Source organism: Hypanus sabinus, chromosome 5 (assembly GCF_030144855.1).
Source record: "Hypanus sabinus isolate sHypSab1 chromosome 5, sHypSab1.hap1, whole genome shotgun sequence".
NCBI classification, from domain to species: Eukaryota; Metazoa; Chordata; class Chondrichthyes; order Myliobatiformes; family Dasyatidae; genus Hypanus; species Hypanus sabinus.
Window position 1 is genome coordinate 51,264,790 of NC_082710.1, and position 21,979 is coordinate 51,286,768.

Sequence of the window (21,979 nt, forward strand, 5' to 3'; positions counted from 1 at the left end):
ATCCTGACACACCTTTTCTACTTCCTGGTGCAATTTGTAATCCACATCCCAGCTGCTGTTTAGAGTCCTGTATAGAACTGCCATGAGAGACCTTTTACCTTTGCCATTTCTTAACTTAACCCATAGAGACCCTACAGCTTCTGATCTTATGTCATCCCTTTCTAATGACGTAATATAATTTCCTATAAATAGGACCACACCAACCCCTTTGCCTACTAACCTATCTTACTGATACACCGTATATCCTTGGATGTTCATCTCCCAATGGCAGCCATCCTTTAGCCAAATTTTAGGGATGGCCACGATGTCATACTTGCTAATCTGCAGCTGAATTTTAAATCGTCCATTTTATTTCTTATGCTGCGTACATTCAGTCTAACACTTTCAGTCTAGTATTTGTTGATTTATGTTGTAAATCATCTCACTGGGCCTCATCTTCTGCCTGTCCTTCCTATCATCTGTGTTGCATGCTATCTTTAATTTATTTCTGTTTTCCCCTTCCTTAGTCCTGTCACTCTGGTTCCCATCCCCTAGCCAAATTAGTTGAAACTGCCCCTAACAGCTCTATTTAACCTGCCTGCTAGGATAATGGGCCCCTTTGGGTTCAGGTGTAATCCATCCTTTTTATATAGGTTGTACCTTCTCCAGTGATCCAGGAATCCAAAGCCCTGCTCCCTACACCAGTGTCTCAGCCATGCATTAATATGCCTGATCATGCTATTCTTGAGCTCATTATCATGTGGCACAGGCAGCAGTCATGGGATTACGACCCTGGAGGTCCTGTTTTTCAGCCTCCAACCTAACTCCCTGAATTCTCTCTTCAGGACCTCCTTCCTTTTTCTACCTATGTCATTGGTACCAACGTGTACCAAGACTTTAGTCTGTTCATCCTTTCCCTTCAGAATACTCTGCACCCGATCCAAGACTTCCCATACCCTGGCACCTGGGAGGCAACACACCATGCGGGTATCTCTATCAGGTTAAAAAAATGGATCACATAATGAATCAATGCACTAGGTGTCAGTGATGACTTTGTTCATTTACAGTCAATCAAATGAACACAGTAGGGTATACTGGATGAATTCCTCTGTTGATAAATTTTAGGAACTATTAAGCTGTTTTATAGTACTGTAATAGCATTGCTAGAGTTCTAATGTTTCCTATATTTCATAACTTCAGTTACATTGTACTTTGACTTTTTATACCTTTTTAACTATTTCCAAGTAATTGGGGCAACCGCTTAATTGGGCCAAAATGTACTGGTCCTAATTAACTGCAATCCACTGTATTTCCAAAAAAAAAACTTTAGTTTCAAGTAACTCAAACTTTTGGATGACTAAAGATTACTGAGGATAAATAGATTTTATTTTATAGGTTAAACTCCATGTGTGTTTGCTCTGCCAATTTTTGCCACTGGTTTATATCCTACTGTATCCTTTGCCAGTTTTCTATACATAATATGGCCAGTCTTCATATCATCTGCAAACTTACTGACCCATGCATTTATAATTTCATCCAGGTTGTACCACAAACAGCAGAGCTCCCTGTGAAATACCAGTCACAGACCTTCAGCCAAACTAAGTCCCATCGAATATTACCCTCTGGGAAAACCAATTCTGAATCCAACTTACAGTGGATTCCATGCCTCTTAAACTTCTGGATGAATCTCCAATGAGGGACATTGTCAAACCCTTTACTAAAATCCAAGTAGACAACATCCACTGATATACTTTCATTAAATGACCACAATCACCTCCTCAAAAACACAATCATTTGTAATATGATCGCAATATAACTGAATGGATGTAGAGATAAACCCAGTTATAGCAGACTAGTTTAACAGCAGTGATGTGAAAAGCTCTTGAAACAATAATGATGGACAAATGAGTGTTCATTAAGTACTAAAGCTAGCTCAGAATTTTAAAAATCTCGTTTATCCCATTTGATGGATTTTAGTATCAGAGAGAGAAATGCAGTTGCTGTGAAATATAGGGATTTTCAAATGGTGTTTCATAAAATAAACTTGCCATCAATATTAACATTCTGGTAAAAAAGAGGTATTATTATCCATCTGGATAGAAAATTCACCAAATATTGGGCTGACTGGAAGTATACAGAGAAGTTCCCCTTTGGTCAGTACAAGGACCACTGTCATTTTTCCAAATATGTATCAACTTTGACTTGGGTTTACAGGATATTATCTTCAAGTACAGTAAATTCCAGTTAATTGGGATACACTGGGACTAGTACATTTTGGCCCAACTAAGCTGCTGCCCCATTGAGCCAAAGTTTGTTGGAAATAACTAAAAAGGTATAAAAAAGACAAAGTACTATTTAATTAAGTAACAAATTATGTATTTAAATGAAATACATAAACTAGCGATATACTACAGTGGTATAAAACTGTGTATTAGTTCTTCATAGTTACTGATGGAAGAATTCTTCTGGTGTATGTTGCCATGTATGGGCTGTCCAGGGAGGGGTAGCACCTCTAGAGAAGGGCCTTGTCATGCAATGTCCATTCTGGGACAGTTCACTCACCTTTGGTCCCTATTGGGCTCTCGGCTCTCACCTGTATCTCCAAGTAGCCGTTTGCATGTTACAGCAGTCACACCACAGTATACTGCATCGACAGGCTGGCTAAAGAAGGTGAGGGCAGTTGGCAGGCCCCGGTGAAATAAGGACACACCAGTCCTAGAAAGTAAGGTCAGCTCCAGTGGATTGGGCAGATCCAGTGAGATGCCATGACCAAGAAGGCAGCTCTACAACACTTTGAGGAGAGCAAAGGGCATTATAACGTATGGAAGGTACGGTTATCCGCTGCAATAAAGGAAGACACCAGTTTGGAGCAACTACATGTACCACCGGACCTAGACTTCTAAGGTCAAGAGAGTGAAACTGTCCCAGTGCAATGGATTTTGCACTTTAAACACTCTCCCTCACAAGTTTCATCATCATCGTCGATGGACAACCAACACACTGCCATGTTCTTTTGATCAACTGTAAAGGAACAAGATTACCACAGACACCTAGTGCAGATAAAGGATTGCCTTCACACAATGCTTTCAATGATTGCAACCTCCAAATCTTCATTGTCATTGCAACATTTAAAGTGACTGTCAATACCTTCAAATTCTTCATAGTACCTAACTTGCTGAAGTAGCAAAATCATTTCATTTTCACTTCTGGCTGTTTCTAGATCTCCAAGCCTGAATGCTTGAAACCACAGCGAACAAAACAATTCAAAATTGTCTTACTGCTTATTTCTCGCCAACTATCTATGTGACAAAAATCACAGCTTGTTGAACACAAATGCACACAGCTAATTCTATTTAAAAACTGTTTACCCTAAACACAGTGCAGTGTCTAATGGCCACACAAATTCATATGTTGGACAGTAGTTAGAAACTGCTCAACCAGTCTCCTTTCCAATTAGGTGGCATAGTGTCCCAAATGAATGAAGAGAATCCCTGCTATTGTCTCAATTAATTTTTGTTCCTTAAAAGCTGTCCCAGATAAGTAGCTGCCCTGATTAATTGACGAACCAATTAACCAGAATTCACTCTATGTTGATGACAATAATTATGGAAACATGGCAATCTGTGAAGTGGTTAGTGAAAAATTTCGTTGGATACTAAAATGTACAGATACTTGGCAAATCAAATTTAATTTTGAAAAGTGGGTGTGTAGTATTTTAGTTGGTTGAAGAAGAAAACCAATAAACTGGAAAATACTACTACAGGTTTACTAGACTAGGTAGGGTGCATGTAACAGGAGAATCAGAAAAAGATAATTGCCAAGCATGGAAGCAGCAATGAGAAAGACAACAATAAGAGTCAGTAAACAGAAGCATTCAGATGAGAACTTATGTTTAGATGTTAATTTTGAGACGTTGCTGCTTTTGAAATGCATGAAATCTCTGTCATGGATGCAACTTAGTTCACATTCTTCCACTTAATTACTTCATGGGCCTAGCTTAAGGACTTAACTAAAAGTAAAATTTTAAAAATAAATTTTAAACATTTTTTTTCTTAACTAAAAGTGAAATTAACCTAATGACCTCACCAGCTGCAATATAGGTCTAGTACAGGCATGGGCAAACTACAGCCTGCGGGCCATATGCGGCCCGTTAAGCTTTTTAATCCGGCCCGCAGAACTTGATGAAATTATATTAATAAACCTTGTTAACGTTTTTTCCCCACAATTCTGGCATTTTCCCAATAGATGACGCACTCTATATACATTGACCTTTGTTGAGGTGCAGCGTATTACTCCACATTTGCGTTTTACTTTGTGACCTTGTGGTGACCCATTTCCTGGCACATCCGAACCGGCTCACAATTAGCCAGTGTTCCGGCTAAGGGAGATAGCCTGCGGGGATTTGCGAGCACAGAGCTCCGCATACTGGCACGCTCTCACTGTTCTGTCATTGTGCGGGTCGTTGTTGAGTTTTGGCACAGGGGACAATTGAATAAGAAGGAGCAGGACAAGTAGACGTGCATCTCCTACCGTTTTTGAAATAAAGACAGTCAGGAAGAGAGTGATGATGATAATATCTTGAAGGATAACAGAATTTTCAGTGCTTTAAAATAATAACTGTTACTATTAAAAAAGCTGTATTTAATTCATTTAATTTTCAGTGTTTTAAAAGTCATTTCAATAAATAGCTAAATACCATGGGACTTCAAAGACAGATATTTTGTTGTAATGCATTTGTTCATTTTCAATTGAAATTAAAGTACATGTTTTCTACATATCCCATGATATTTTATTTTCTCTTATGAGGTGTATTACCAAAACACTCCGTCCATCTGCTCCTGGTCCGGTCCCCCTGTCAAATTTTAGAACCCTTTGTGGCCCTCAAGTCAAAAAGTTTGGACTAGTATAAAGTGTCAGAACTCTGAATGAGTGAATCTGAGTAAGAGGCTCCTGGCATCTAGCCTTAGGCTCATAATCTAACCCTACACTTGTGTGGGAGAACTTCTGGTGCCTTTCAAGTGAAATGTTGCAATAAAATGTCACCAGCCCTCTTGAATATGGTCTTCTGGCATAAATGAGCAGAGGCAATACATCTTGTCCCCTCATTTATACCCCATTCTCCAGTTTTCTGTGCATTAGTATACCTAATGTTAGCGTTTATTTTTACCATGTATTTTTTTTTACTTTATAAGCTTTCCACCAACACCTTGGTGTATATGACAGTAATTCTATATATTTGTGCAAGTTGTTACCATAACTTAGCCGATCATTGGCCTGACTGAGACATATGTGCAAACAGCTAAACAGATCGGGTTTATTGTCACAAGCACGATCATCGTGCGGCACAGGTGCAATGAAAAATTTGCCGGCAGGAGGATCACAGGTACGTAGGTACAAATAACAGATAAAACACAAATTATACAAAAGGAAAACGTGCAAAAACAAGACCTGAACGCAAAGGGGCAGACACAAATCTAAGGGTATGGTTACACCCCACCAAGACTTCTACCGCCTGTGCAAAACAACAGCCTGTTCCTCAGTGCCATCAGGCTCAACAAACGTGGAAAATCCTAGCGCTTCCTCGATTGTACTCCTTTTTCTCTCTCAACTTGCACTAATGTCGTGTGAATGAAATTATGTTAACTTACGTTTGTCATGTTTGTAATGGACTGTGTTACTGCGAAAAGTTATTTTTATACATACCCTGGGTATGTATGTTTATTTCAATCAACTGGAAACCCGAACTTGGGGAGGGGATAGAAGAAACCCCCCTGGCTACCTCATTCTCGGGCGCTGGGAAGTTGAGGAATACACGCCCCTCCTTACCTGCTCCGACTATGAGGGTTTTGGCGCCCGAGTTGTCCAGACAATGCAACAGGGACCGGGCGCGCAAGCTGGTATTAAGGAACGCTGCGGCGCAGCCCAGCTTGCACAAGCCGAACCAAACACACAGGAAGTCGGGCTCATTGCTCATCAGTAACGCCACAGTGTCCCCAGCTCGCAACCCGGCCCATGGCTGAATGCAGACCTGGGCGATCCGGTTGCTCCTCCGGTCCACCTCCCGGTAAGTGAAAGAGCGGCCCTCGTAGAGGAGCAGGGTCTTGTCCGGGTTCGACTTCGATTGCTGCTCGAAGCGATCTAGCACGGTGATCACCCTGCCGGTAAAGTAGCATCGCAGCAGTCTCCAGCTGATGCTGGCGAACCGGAGAATGAAAAGCGCATCGTAATACAGATTCGGCAACCCGAACTTCAGTAGCAGAAATAAACCCAGTGCTCCAGCCACGACCGCCGCTACTACCACAGCCAGCATAGTGCCCAGCGACTGCTCTAGCGCACAGTGCACCACTGACCCCTTTCCCTGAACCCGCCCGGTTATTTTGCCTCCCGGCTCCAATCACGTTACACGCAGAACATTCCTTCTCCCTCTTCTCTCAATTCCCAGTAAATAGAAAGGGCGATGGCCAAACAGTGAAAGTAATTATTTTTCCAGCAACGACGGATATACAGTACAATGCAAAAGAAGTTTAGCACTCGTTCACCAGAACAAAGCTTGCAGTCTTTTTCGTTAGCCTGCTTCATTTGAAACTATGCATCTAAATTAAGAGACTGACATGATTAAAGTTTAGGTATGCCATGCGTGGATGTATATGGAGACAGCTTGCACGATCTTGATTTTGTGTCTTTTTTGCACTTTTGTACTTTTTTCTCTCTATATCTTCGCTTGTGTAAATATTGTGTGTGTTGTCTAAACTACCTGCCTGTGATGTAGCAGAAAGAAAATTTTCATTGTGACTTGATTTGGGATAGGTGGAAGTACAATTAGGGTGATCATTTTTTTGTGTTGTCTTAATGTAGGAGGACAACAATTCTTTCTGCAACATCACAGATATATATACAATATACAACCCGAAATTCGTGTTCTTAGCTCTCAAGAATTGTTGTCCTACATTAAGACAACACAAAAAAAGGATCACCCTAATTGTACTTCAACCTATCCCAAATCAACTCATTGAATTTATTAATCACCGAACTTGTGGACTTGATTCATAAATTCTTGAGAGCTAAGAACAGGAATTTCGGGTTGTGTATTGTATACTCTGCTATTAAATGGAACTATTAAACTATTCACAACCCACCCTATATAAAGTGAAGTGCAGAAAATTGTGGGAATTACCAATAAAACTTCTACTCAACAATCTAAAATCTGGCAATAATTAATTCAACTGTTGGACTTCAGGTAAGCCCAGATCTTCCTTCTTGTGGACTATCTCTTCACCACAATCTTCTCCAAGGTCAAAATTTCATCATGTTATCAAAATAGTCTTCATTGTAGAAACTCAGAGCCATAAGTTATCAGGTGACCATATTGAGATGATTATTAAAAGATTTGTTGAGCAAAGGAAGGGTTGATCAGATAGGCACAGTATTATTCAAGCAACATGCACAAAACGCTGGAAGAACTCAGCAGGCCAGGCAGCCCCTATGGAGAAGAATAAACAATCAACATTTTAGGCTGAGGTATCAATGTTACTTTTGCCAGATCTGAGTACTCCACCATATTTTTGTGCATTTCTTTAAAATTATTGTGCCACCTCTCAGAAAATGACACTCTCTGTATGCAATCAGTTATAGATTAGGAGATCATGGATTTTGTATTGACCCATTCATCAAAAAGATAGTTCCCTTCTGTTGAACTTAAAGTAGCAATCTTGCTTGATACTGCCAGGCTTCATGGAATGTTATTTCAGTTCCTGCATATACCTCAACAAAACTTGCAAAAGCTGCTCTATACATGTCACAGATCTATGCTAGTGCTAATAATGCATTCCCTGAACTAACGGACCTATCTTTATTCAAATATTGCAAGAACATCCTTATGTCTGATGAGCCTCTGCAAAGTTACTTTGAAGGACAAAGATTTGCAGTGCAGTTTCAGTCACTGACAATTCAATTTTTTCTCCACAGTCTATGGCATCTTATGAAAGATTACTGTTCATTACTAGCAAAATCAAGCCACAATTTAGTGCAAGAGTCTTTAAAGACATGTTATAACCTTGATGCTTCCATTAAAATTGGAAATATGCCATTGTCCCTCAAAAATCAACAAAATTGTGCTCTGCTCACCCAGCATGACTTTCAGTTCTTCTATATGAACAATGTAAGTATTTATAAACTTTAACAGCAAAACACTCCAAGTCCAATGGAAGACAATAATCCATTATTCTTAGGCGGTTATTAACGGTGTGAGCACCACAACCAATACCAAATATCTTTTTCCTTGCCCCAATCTGCAACTTTCAATATACATTGATTTTGCAAGCCTACTTAGCACGAGCAAAATTTCTATTGATATTATTTACACAAATGCATCAAGATTATCAGTGAGCTGATAATTCTCGATCAGCTAATGATGATACTGTTGCTTTTTTGCAAGGAAGAGGTTTGATGGCTTAGGGTTTGATACTTCAGCTGCCGTTTTCTTTGTGGGCAATCTGTTACCTTTTCTGCGATGGAGGGTTGGGGAGTTTGGGGTATGCGAGTTTTGTTTCTTTTTCCTTTTTGTGCCAGGAGGAGTTGATATCTTTCCTTTCAACAACTCCCATGGTTTTTCTGTATTTTACAGCTATCCGGAGTAGATGAATATCAGAGTTGTATTGTACATGCATAATTTGACAATAAAATTAACCTTAAAGCCTTGAATGAAATTAACATTGCAAGTCGGATAATTTAGGAAGCAGAGACATGATTATTGATTTTACCGCAGTCATTGGAAGTAAATAATAAACTAGAAATAGGAATAGATTGAAGTCTTTGTTAATGCTTTCAGGCTATAGGAACACTACTTTAACCTACCAGTAATTTTTCTGTCAACAGTGGTGCTAATGCTTTGAAATCAATTGTCTTGGAATATGACATGAAGTTTTTTTTAAATGAACTGCAGTGTAAAATCATTTTGTCAAAGGTGCAAAGCAAACAGTCTGCTGTTAATGTTTTGTAACTCTAGAAATAAATCAAAAGAAATACACGGAACCATGAAATGCGTGCCTATTTTGTTTTTACTTTTGTGAGGCGTGCACATATGACATGGTGGCATAATGGTGTAAATGACAAAGAATGCTTAATCAAGCTTGCTTGCACCATACACTGGGGTGCTCTCTTCAGTTACCTGATGGGGTAACCATACCCTTTGGTCAGGAGCAGATGTTGTAAGGTGCTGCCCAAAATTCACTGAGTCTTCCAACCCTTAACCACGATACTCTCCATTTGTCAAGTCATTGCCCTCCTCCTCCTGACTTCCAGCTCAGCACCTCTCGCCTGCTCCATATCCTGCAAGAGGTTCTTTCTGCTTCCTTGCCCATCTGTGAGCTGCTTGGTTCTTGCTGCTTTCATCAAGGCCCAGCGCAGACAGCACCTTCCATGCCGACCTTGTCGGAAACCCTCTACAGCCAATCTCCATGGGGAATAGCCACGTCTGCCAACCTTTGGCCCTGCAATCCTGGACTAAGGACTGGTAATTCAGGGCCTTCCTCTTGTGAGCCTCCTCACATCCTTCCTCCAAGGAACTGTGAGCTCCACCAGGATGATTGTCTAGTCTTCGATGAATGGCAGTATGATGTCTGGTCAAAGTGTGGCTTGCACCACCTCCAGGAACTGCAGCTTCCTCCCCACATCAACCCTCATCTCCCATGATTTGGCAGTTAGCAGCAGATTGGATTTAGGTCTCTTTCATTTGACTGGAGTGCCATCTCCTTGATCAAAATGACTGCCCTTTTGCCTCTTTGCCAACTGATCTCTATTTACACTCTCCCTCTCCAGTATGTCAGCAAGGGACAGCAGGACCTTGTTGTGGCACCACCAATACCATCCTTGTGTTAAAGCTGTTTTGCATCCTGAATCCTGCTGACCACAAAGCTTGCATTTGAGGTCTTGTCTTGGCCCCCAGGTGTGCAGCTGTGATCACGTAGGGAGAGTGTCATACACAGACTGTAGAAGGAAAGAAATGTGGAAGGGCTCCAGTCTCCAGAGTTCCAGGCCACCGTTCAGATAATAATCTGTTTTCCTGTTCTTGATCGGGGGTATGGAGAGAGGGCAGGTGCAGGGTTCTGGGTTGGATAATCAGCCATGGTCGTGCTGAGTGGCAGTGTGGGCTCGAGGGGCCGAGTGGCCTACTCCTGCACCTATGTTTCTATGTTTCTGCCCAAGTGATCTGGTGTTTGGGAAGATCCCATTTTCTCCAGGTGCTCTGTGACTCCAGCTCCACTGCCTTTGCGACCTGCCTTTTGTCTTCGCGGTTCTATACCTTTGCCTGGGCTATGTCACACCTATCCCTTGCACTTGCACTCACCCGTTGTTGAAAATGTGCAGGGCCAAGGCCTTGCCATAAGACCATAAAACATAGGAGAATCATTAGGCCATTTAGCCCATCGAGTCTGCTCCACCATTTAATCATAGCTGATCCTTTTTTTCTCCTCCTTAACCCCAGTTCCCAGTCTTCTCCCCTTTGATACCATGTCCAGTCAAGAACCTATCAAACTCTGCCTTAAATACACCCAATGACCTGGCCTCCACAGCTGCACATGGCAGCAAGTTTCACAAATTCACCCACCTCTGGCTAAAGAAATTTCTCCGCATCTCAGTTTTGAATAGATGCTCCTCTATTCTGAGGCTGTGCCCTCTTGTCCTAGACTCTCCCACCATGGGAAACATCCTTTCCGCATCTACTCTGTCCTATCAACGTTCAAAAGATCTCAATGAGATCCCACTTCATCCTTCTAAATTCCAGCAAGTACAGACCCAGAGCCGTCAAACATTCCTCATATGATAACCCTTTCATTCCTGGAATCATCCTTGTGAACCTCCTCTGGACCCTCTGTCATGGTCCCTTCTGGCAATCCCCTACCTTGCTATTTACCTCTGGAATTGGGCCTCAGTAATCTTGTTTAGTTTCCAATATTTCCCAGGTTCCACTAACTACACATGCCTGTTTTCCATAAGAAAATGCAGGATAAAGACCCTGTGATCACAATGAGGAACTGCTAGTTTGTTGGTCAACTCCGATGTGAGTAACCTCCAGCTCTTAGGATGGTCAGTTCTAAGTCCAGCATTGCTCCTGGATTCTCTCCTGGATACTGATTCCACACTCGCTACATCAATAATACCTCTCAACTCTGCCTCTGCACCCGCATTCTGCACTTGGGTTCGTCCACCATGTAACAGGACGAACTGTCCATAATGAACCCAGCGGACACGGATCCCATACGACAGGCCCTCGTCAGCCAGGGCTACCTATTGGGCGCCCACGACCAACTACTTAGGGATGTCACAGAAAACCTTCGGACGCTGACCACGAGGGTACAGAAGGTCAGTGAGCAGATGGACTGAGTTTCGGCTTCCCTTCCTCCGTCCCCTCCAGGAATCCCGACTACCCGATCCACACCGCTCGGGATGGCGTCGCCCCTGCGATCAGCAACACAGTCCCCTCGAGAGCCGTAAGTACCCGAGTCCGAACCCTATGCTGGGGACCTAGGGAGGTGCTGGGCCTTCCTGTCACAATGCTCCCTGGTCTTTGAGCTACAGCCACGTACCTACCCTTCAGATAAATCCACGATTGCGTACATTGTGGGGCTGTTACAAGGGGATGCCTTGGCTTGGGCAACCGCGATATGGATAACCGACCTGAGGTTTGTTCCTCCTTCCCCTCCTTTGTGGCTGAAATGAGGAAGGTCTTCGAACAACCCATTCACAATAAGGACGCTGCTAAACGCTTGCCGACTCTTTGTCAGGGTTTGCGAAGCATAGCAAGATATTCCATCGAGTTCCAAACCTTAGCCGCAGACGCAGGGTGGAATGACGAGGCCCTACAGGAAGTGTTTTGACAGGGCCTCTCGGACAAGATAAAGGATGAACTGGCAGCGGGGGACAACACGGACTGTCTGGACTCTCTGATCTCGCTAGCCACCAGATTAGATAATCGACTCCCAGAGCGGCTGAGAGAAAGATTCTTGGGGAAGCCCACGGTCCACATTATCAGTTTCAGCCGGCCTCCCTTCCCCAGCCGCTCTAAGTGTCTCAAACTGTCCCCACCATCCTGGGGAAGGAACCGATGCAGCTGGGACGGAACCGACTCAACCCCCCCCACCCCCCCAACGACTTCAGAGGTGGAGAGCTGGGGATTGTTTCTAATGTGGCCAGCCAGGACATTTCCAGGATACCTGCCCTCAGTGGCCACAAGGGAGCACACCAGTGAGAAAGGGAGCTCTGGTGAGCCGGACGACACTCCCTTCAACCCCCCCAGATCCCGTGAATTACCGTGAATTACCAATGACTGTCTCTGTCCTATCCGTTTTGGTGGATTCCAGTGCCGAGGGTAATCTGCTGGACGAAGACATAGCCTCCCAGGCTAGAATAACTCACAAGCCGCTAACTACCCCCTGGAGGCCCAGGCCCTGGACGGAAAACTGCTGCCTCAGGTGACCCACTGTACGCCACCCCTGACCTTGATCCTATCCGGCAACCATCGGGAGGAGGTACGATTCAGTCTCATTCATTCACCTCAAGCCCTGGGAGTTCTAGGGTATCCATGGCTGACCCAACAAAATCCCCATATCGACTGGTCTACCAGTCTTGCCATGCCAACTGTCTGCGGTCAGTCCCATCTCCCAGGCAAGCTACCGCGACCCCGCCTTCCCAGAACCCCTCGATTTGTCCCGAGTCCCCACAGAATGCCATGACCTGGGACCGGTATTCAGTAAACAACGGGCCCTTTCCCTGCCTCTGCACCGCCCATAACATTGTGCCGTCAACTTTCTCCCTGGGGTCTTGCTATCCACCAGTCGCCTTTTTAACCTATCCCGACCGGAGAGAGAGGCCATGGAGAAATACATTAGCAAGTCCCTCGCAGCGGGCATGATCAGACCTTCATCTTCTCCAGTAGGCACCGGTTTCTTTTTTGTAGAAAAGGAGGACGGGACGCTTCGCCCTTGTATCAACTACCGAGGCCTAAATAATATAACAGTTAAGAACAAGTACCCTCTACCCCTCATCAGTTCGGCTTTTGAACCACTGCATGGAGCCACTCTCTTCTCAAAGCTGGTCCTTCGTAATGCCTACCATCTAGTCAGGTTGAGGAAGGGGGACGATTGCAAGATGGCCTTTAATACACCTCTGGGCCACTTCGAATATTTGGTCATGCTGTTTGGCCTCACCAATGCTCCCACCATCTTTCAAGCCCTCGTCAATGACGTACTGAGGGACTTTATTAATTGGTTTGTATTTGTTTACCTCGACGATATCCTGATATTTTCTAGCACCCCTCCAAGAACACATTCACCATGTCCGTCAAGTCCTCCAGAGACTGTGGGAAAACCAATTATTTGTGAAGGTGGAGAAACGTGAGCTCCACGTTCCTTCGGTCAGCTTCCTGGGTTATATCATCGAGAGCGGGTAGGTGAGAGCAGACCCTGAGAAGATCCGGGCTGTGGAGGAATGGCCTAGGCCCACGACCCACAAACAACTTCAATAATTCCTGGGGTTTGCAAACTTCTACTGCCAATTTATCAGAGACTTCAGTGGAGTGGTGGCCCCCCTTACCCGGCTTACCTCGCCTACTACCCCCTTCTGTTGGGACTCTGATGCTGACTCGGCGTTCACCGACCTGAAGAGGCACCACCACTCCCATCCTGGTCCATCCGGACCCAGTCCGTCAATTCATTGGCGAGGTGGACGCCTCTGACTCCGGGGTAGGAGCGATCCTATCCCAACGATCAAGTTCGGATGAAAAGCTTCACCCCTGCGCCTTCTATTCTCGCCGACTGTCCCCCACCGAGCGGAATTATGATGTGGGAAATCGGGAACTCCTGGCAGTCAAACTAGCATTGGAAGAATGGAGGCACTGGCTGGAGGGGGCAGTATGCTTGTGGTATGGACTGATCATAAAAACCTGGGGTATATTCAGACTGCCAAACGTTTGAACTCCCGCCAGGCCCATTGGGCATTATTTTTTGGATGGTTCAAGGTTTCCCTCCCATACCATCCAGGGTCCAAGAACGGAAGCCAGACGTGCTCTCCCAGCAACACGACTCTAAGAAGGGCACTTCCAGCCCAGGGACTATCCTCCCACCATCCTGCGTGGTTGCCATCCTCACTTGGGAGATCGAGTCCAAAGTAAAGCAAGCCCATCGGGATGACCCCGACCCCGACAATGAACCTGGCGATCACCTGTACGTGCCCGTTTCCATCAAGTCTCAGGTTCTCCAATGGGGGCACACGTCTCGGTCCGCCTGCCACCCCGGGAGTGATCGGACCCTAGTGTTCCTGAAAAAACACTTTTGGTGGCCGTCCATGGAGGCAGATACCCATTACTATGCCTCAGCATGTTCTATCTGTGCCCAGGGAAAAGCATCTCATCGGCCACCTGTGGGTTTACTTCGTCCTCTACCTGCCGTACATCGCCCTAGACTTCATCACCAGTCTACCCCCTTCACATAGGAACACCACAGTACTCACCATGGTAGACCGGTTCTCCAAGGCAGTGCACTTCATAGCCCTCCCTGAACTCCCTTCTTCTCAAGAAACTGTAGATCTTCTCATCTGCCATGTCTTCCGCCTCCACGGAATCCCCGCAAACATCATCACTAATAGAGGACCCCAGTTCGTCTCACAGGTATGAAAGGCCTTCTGTCAAGCCTTAGGCGCAGTGGTCAGCCTGTCATCCAGCTTCCACCCCCAGATGAACGGGCAGACGGAACGGGTCAACCAAGACCTGGAGGCAAACAACCCATCAACCTGAAGCGACCACCTCCCGGGGGTTGAGTACGCCCACAACTCTCTGGTAAGCACTGCCATTGGAAGGTCTCCATTCAAGTGCTCCCTGGTGTACCAACCCCCGCTGTTCCCCGCGCAAGAAGAGGAGATTGCGGTATCATCGGTTCAGGACCATATCGATCGGTACCTTAAGGTTTGGGAGGAGACACACACGGCACTACTCAGATCAGCAAAATGCGATAAGAAGGTGGCTGACCGACACCGGACTCGGGCACCGGGGCAGATGGTGTGGCTTTCCTCCAAGCTCAAGAATGAGCATAGGAAACTTGCCCCTCGCTCCCTGAGACCATTCAAAGTCGAAAGTGTGATCAATATTGCAGTGGTCTGCCTAAAACTGCCAAGATCTATGCACATCCACCCGACTTTTCATGTTTCCCAGTTAAAGCCAGTGTCCGTCAGCCCCTTGTGTCCCCCAGCTGAGACTCCCCCACCTGCCCACATCATCGACAACCATCCAGCATAAACCATCCGAAGAATACTGGATGTGTGCCGCATGGGCGGGGGTTTCCAATACCTGGTAGATTGGGAAGTGTACAGTCCAGAAGAGCGTTCCTGGGTACCCCGCTCCTTCATCCTAGACCCTTCCCTCATCCAGGATTTTGATTGGGACCATCCAGACAAGCTTGGAGGCTCCCGTTGAGGGAGCGGTACTGTCATGGTCCCTTCTGGCAATGGCCCACCTGGCTATTTACCTCAGGAATTGGGCCTCAATCACCTTGTTTTGTTTCCAATCATTCCCAGGTTCCACTAACTACACACACCTGCTTTCCATCAGCAAGTGCAGGATAAAGACCCCGTGATCACAACAAGGAGCTGGCAGGAGCTTGGAGTGGAGGCTGGCTGGCTGGCTGGCTGGCTGGCTGGCTGGCTGGCTGGCTGGCTGGCTGGCTGGCTGGCTGGCTGGCTGGCTGGCTGGCTGGCTGGCTGGCTGGCTGGCTGGCTGGCTGGCTGGCTGGCTGGCTGGCTGAACAACCAGATTGCGAATGGATGGAGGATGGCCGGAGGAAGTGATGATTTGGAAAGTGAGTTAGAGGTGGAGGTTGGTGGGAAAGAGGAATGGAGTGCAAAAAGCAAGAAAAGAAAACGGGTATGAGATGTCAAACTCTGAGTCAGGGGATGAGCAAAGTAGGATAACAAACAACGGAAAGAAGATGAGATTAAAGCAATTATAAAACTGAACGAAGATGGGGCATCTTTTGATGAGTGGAACCTGATTCATTTGAGGAAGGTAATCAACGGTCTTATAGGTGAGGTCAAACAAGCAAAGGTATTATGAAATGGATTGCTATTACTGATATGTCGGGATAGTGCTCAGCAAGACAAAGTGATAAGATTAAATAAAATAGACAGCAGAAAATTACAATGTTCAATAACCAACAACAGAAAGTGGACTACAGGAGTGATTTTGGGAATACCAACAAAAGTTACTATGGATGAGATTAAACAGAACATAAAAGGAGCAAAAATTATTGAGGCCGAGTGTTTGAAAGTTACAAGAAATGGGAAAAAATTGTGATTGTTTACTGGCTATGATTAAATTTGATGAAGAAAGATTGCTGACTAAAATTTAATTTGGGTATATGTGTTATGAGGTCAGAATATATATTCCACTGCCTTTAAGATGCTTTAAATGTCAGAAATTTGGGCATATTGTGGTGGTCTGCAGAGGGAAACAAAGATGTGGGAGATGCGCTGGAGAACATGAATATGGGAAATATGAGGTGGGAGCTAGGCTGAAATGCTGCCGTTGAGGCAGGGAACACAGTGCAGCTTATTGAGGGGGCATTAATAGCAAGAAGGCAGGTGAGAGCCAATATGTTAAAGTAACTCAAGGATTTGGCAATGCAGAGGCAGTGAAAGGAATTGCTGAAAAGGAGAAGTCTATCAAGCGAACAAATATAGGAAGTAATAAACCAGTGAACTGCGAGGGCTGTAATATGATAAATAAGAATACACTAATAATGAATAGAAAGGATTTTATACTGTTTATGGTAGATGCAATTAACTGTTCAGTGCAAACAGACGAGAACTGAGAAAATTAAAATTATAGTCGATTCTGCAGAAAAATATCTTGATATTACAGAGCTTGGGTGGGAAGTAGTTAAAGAAGCGCTGAATGGAGGATCAAACAGTTCACAGGCAGATAGACCTACTTTATTGATCCCAAGGGAAATTGGGTTTTGTTACAGTCACACCAACCAAGAATAGTGTGGAAATATAGCAATATAAAACCATAAATAATTAAATAATAATAACTTAATCATGCCAAGTGAAAATAAGTCCAGGACCAGCCTATTGGCTCAGGGTGTCTGACACTCTGAGGGAGGAGGAGTTGTAAAGTTTGATGGCCACAGGTAGGAATGACATCCTATGACGCTCAGTGTTACATCTCGGTGGAATGAGTCTCTGGCTGAATGTACTCCTGTGCCTAACCAGTACATTATGGAGTGGATGGGAGTCATTGTCCACGATGGCATGCAACTTGGACAGCATCCTCTTTTCAGACACCACCGTCAGAGAGCCCAGTTCCACCCCCACAACATCACTGGCCTTAAGAATGAGTTTGTTGATTCTGTTGGTGTCTGCTACCCTCAGCCTGCTGCCCCAGCACACAACAGCAATCATGATAGCACTGGTCACCACAGCCTTGTAGAACATCCTCAGCATCGTCTGGCAGATGTTAAAGGACCTCCGCCTCCTCAGGAAGTAAAGACGGCTCTGACCCTTTTTGTAGACAGCCTCAGTGTTCTCTGACCGGTCCAGTTTATTGTCCATTCATATCCCCAGGTATTTGTAATCCTCTACTATGTCCACACTGACCCCTTGGATGGAAACAGGGGTCACCGGTGCCTTAGCCCTCCTCGGGTCCACCACCAGCTCCTTAGTCTTTTTCACATTAAGCTGTAGATGATTCTGCTCGCACCATGTGACAAAGTTTCCCACCATAGCCCTGTACTCAGCCTCATCTCCCTTGCTGATGCATCCAACTATGGCAGAGTCATCAGAAAACTTCTGAAGTTGGCAAGACTCAGTGTTGTAGTTGAAGCCCGAGGTGTAGATGGTGAAGAGAAAGGGAGACAGGACAGTCCCCTGTGGAGCCCCAGTGCTGCTGACCATTCTGTCTGACACACAGTATTGCAAGTGCACGTACTGTGGTCTGCCAGTCAGGTAATCAATAATCCATGACACCAGGGAAGCATCCACCTGCATCACTGTCAGCTTCTCACCCAGCAGAGCAGGGCGGATGGTGTTGAACACACTGGAGAAGTCAAAAAACATGACCCTCACAGTGCTCGCCGGCTTGTCCAGGTGGGTGTAGACACAGTTCAGCAGGTAGACGATTGCATCCTCAACTCCTAGTAGGGGCTGATAGACAAACTGGAGGAGGTCTAAGTGTGGCCTAAGCACAGGCCGGAGTTGCTCTAGAACAAGTCTCTCCAGGGTCTTCATGATGTGGGAGGTCAATGCCACCAGTATGTAGTCATTGGAGCCACTGGGGCACGGCATCTTCGGTACAGGGACGAGGCAGGATGTCTTCCACATCACAGGAACCCTCCGGAGACTCGGGCTCAGCTTGAAGACCTGGTGAAGTACTCCACATAGCTGGGGGGCACAGGCTTTGAGCACCCTGGGGCTGACACCATCCGGGCCTGCAGCCTTGCTTGGCGGAGATGTTTCAGCTGTTTCTCACCTGTGCAGCTGTGAAGCCCACCGTAGTGGTTTCAGGTGAGGGAGGGATGTAGTCACGAGAGCAGGGTGCGGGGGGGGCAGTGAGGAGGGGTAGGAGGGGAGTGTGGAGTATGTGTTGGTTGGGGGCTGACAACAGATGAATCAGGTGGGAGATGGGCAGGGGCCACAATGTCAAACCTATTGAAGAACAGGTTAAGTTCGTTGGCCCTGTCCACACTGACTTCAGCTCCTCTGTTGCTGGTTTGCTGAAACCCAGTGATGGTCCTCATCCCACTCCAGACCTCTCTCATGTTGTTCTGCTGCAGTTTCCACTCAAGCTTCCTCTTATACCTGCCTTTAGCCTCCCTGATCTTGGCTTTCAGATCCCTCTCTATCGTCCTTAGCTCCTCCCTATTTCCATCTCTAAACACCCTCTTTAGTGTTCAGGATGTCCTTAATGTCCTTTGTTACCCATGGCTTATTATTTGAATAACAAAGGACAGTTCTTGCTGGAACATTCGTGTCCACACAGTAGTTGATGTAACCAGTGATGCACTCTGTGAGCTCATCAATGTCCTCTCCATGTGGCTCACAGAGGGCCTGCCAGTCTGTCACCTCAAAACAATCCTGGAGAGCCTCATAAGCCTCCCCCTACCATTTCCTCACTGACCTCGAGACCTCAGGGGAGGTGGGATCTTAATGACAGTATATATTTTACAATGGAATACAAGGAGTCTTATCGCAAATGGTTAAGAATTTAAGAAATATGTATCAGAATTTAAGGAAAAACCTCAGATTTTATGTATGCAGGAAACATGGCTGAAACCAAAATTAGACTTTGTTTTACAAGGATATACAGCTATTATGAAGGATAGAAGTAATGGCAACGGTGGAGGAGTAGCAATGTTTATAACCAGTGGGATGAGGTATAATATAATCAACATAGGGCAGAAACATGAATCAATAATAATCAAAATTTGGATATATCCAAGAGAATATAATCCAAGAGGATATAATCCATGTAGAAGACTAAGCAAAGATACATTAAACACAATGGGTGGTAGGATGAAAGGGAAAATAATAGGGTGTGGGGATTTCGATGGACACTATGGGAATGCAAAAATACTGATGAAAACGAATTAGTGATAGATAAATTTATAGATGATGAAAAATTGGCATGTATAAATAATGGAGAAGGTACGAGATATAGTATTTCCCAAAACACAGAATCCGCAATAGACTTAACACTGGTAAGTAGAGAATTGGCAGGGATCAGTACTTGGAATGTATTAAAACAAACTGCAGTGGGAAGTGATCACTATCCCATACTCAGAAAGATTCAGATTAAAATAGAACAAAATAAAGGACCTAGAGTCTCGAGGTGGAAACTAAATAAGGCAGATTGGGAGATATTTCAAAGAAGAAGTGAAGTAAGATGCATAAAGAATTTAGATGAAAATATATTGGATATAGAAGAAATGAATGATAAATTGGTCACAGCAATTGTAAATTCAGCAGAAGAAACAATTCCAAAAAGTAAAGGTAGAGGAAAAGTGTTTCATGGTGGAATTATGAATATAGTAGAAGTATAAAAGTAAGAAATAAAGCATTTAAAGTGTTTAAAAAGACAACATTTGGCAGAAACATTAATACAATATAAAAGAGCACAAGCAGAAGTTTGGAAAATAATCAGACAAGCAAAATGAGCACACTGGAGACAATATTGTAACAAAATTGGAAGAGAAACTCAACTGTCTGAAATATGGGGCATGATAAGGAAAATGAATGGTAGAAGAAGTAGCAGAGAGATTCCTGTGCTAAAAAGCAAGGACAAAATGGTGATTAACAATGTAGAAAAAGCAGAAATATTGGCAAAAACACAAAGTGCACTGCAGATGCTGTGGTCTAATCAACACGTACAAACAAGCTGGATGAACTCAGCTGGTCGGGCAGCATCCGTTGAAATGAGCAGTCAACGTTTAGGGCCGAGACCCTTCGTCAGGACTGAAGAAGGAGGGGGCAGGGGCTTTACATTCCTACTTCACCTCTCCTGCCTATCTCCTCCCCCACCCCTTGATCTTTCCTCTGATTGGTTTTTCACCTGGTACCGTCCACCCTCCCCCCCACGTTCTTTATAGGGCCTCTGCCCCCTCCTCCTTCAGTCCTGATGAAGGGTTTCAACCCGAAAAGTTGAATGCTCATTTCAACGGATGCTGCCCGACCTGCTGAGTTCATCCAGCTTGTTTGTACGTGTTGATATTGGCAAAAATTTTTGTTAACATAGCTCGTAAGATTTGACAGTGGATGCTAGACAGCAAAGGGAGGAGAGGCTTAAGCAAAATTAAGGAATTACAGACGAAAGAACAACATCAGAAGAAGTGCTGGAGATACCTATTCGTAAAACAGAAATAGGAAGAGCCATTGTGAATGTACGGCCAACTTCTCCTGGGAAGGACCAAGAATGGAGTATAATGCTGAAGTAATTATCAATAAGTGAACTTCTAGTTCTACAGAGACTGCTTAATAATATATGGGAAATAGGTAAAATACCATCTGCATGGAAACGTTCTGTTATTGTTCCAATATTAAAACCTGGTAAGGTAGGTCAGACCCAAGCTATAGACCAATTACATTAACTTCACAGCTAGGTAAACTTATGGAATGAATAATAACTGATAGACTTACATACTTTCTAGACAAAAAAATTCTTATTTCTCCCTTGCAAAGTGGTCTTCGCAAAGGAAGAACTACAGTAGATTCAATACTTAGCTTGAAATCTCAAATTAGGAAGGCTCAAACAAATAAAGAAATGGTCCTGGCGGTAGTCTTCAACATAGAAAAGGCATATGATATGCTCTGGAAAGAGTGAGTGTTAATTAAATTGAAAGAATTAGGGGTGGAAGGAAAGTTATATAGTTGGGTTCTAGACTTTCTTATTGATCGAACAATTCAAGTCAACGTGGAAGAAGAGTACTCCAGGACATATTTGGCTTAAAAATGGAACACCACAAGGTAGTGTCTGCAATCCATTACCAGTTACCATAATGATAAGTGACATATTTGTGCAAGTTGAACATAGTGTGGGGAAATCCTTGTATGCAGATGATGGGGCTTTATGGATGAGGGGAAGAAATTTAATTTATATACAAAGGAAGATGCAATTAATAAAGTGAAGACTGGGCAAATAAATGGGGTTTCAAGTTGTCTTTAAGTAAGTCTCAAGTGATAGGTTTCTTAAGAAATCACAAACCAGTTTCCATAAATTATATGAACAAAAATTAGAGCAGGTATATGTAATTCAGTTCCTTGGTTTTTTATTTGATGATAAACTTACATGGAAAAAGCAAATTGAGAAAATTACAAACAAATGTAAAAAAATAAACTTTACTTTATTGTCACCAAACAATTGATACTAGAGCGTACAATCATCATAGCGATATTCGATTCTGTGCTTCCCGCTCTCTGGAGTACAAATCGAAGTAAATATAATATAAATTTAAATTATAAA

At 44.2% G+C, this 21,979-nt stretch overlaps 1 protein-coding gene across 1 annotated transcript in view; it reads right to left on the bottom strand.

Annotated features, from left to right (window-relative positions):
- The window catches only part of LOC132394147 (long-chain fatty acid transport protein 6-like), a 158,864-nt gene extending 152,488 nt beyond the window's left edge, over positions 1 to 6,376 (bottom strand). The window contains exon 1 of the mRNA XM_059969943.1: positions 5,806 to 6,376. Within this exon, the coding sequence (XP_059825926.1) occupies positions 5,806 to 6,289 (484 nt within the window). The 5' untranslated portion in view covers positions 6,290 to 6,376. The remainder of the gene's footprint in view (positions 1 to 5,805) is intronic.
- Positions 6,377 to 21,979: the final 15,603 nt, after the last annotated feature.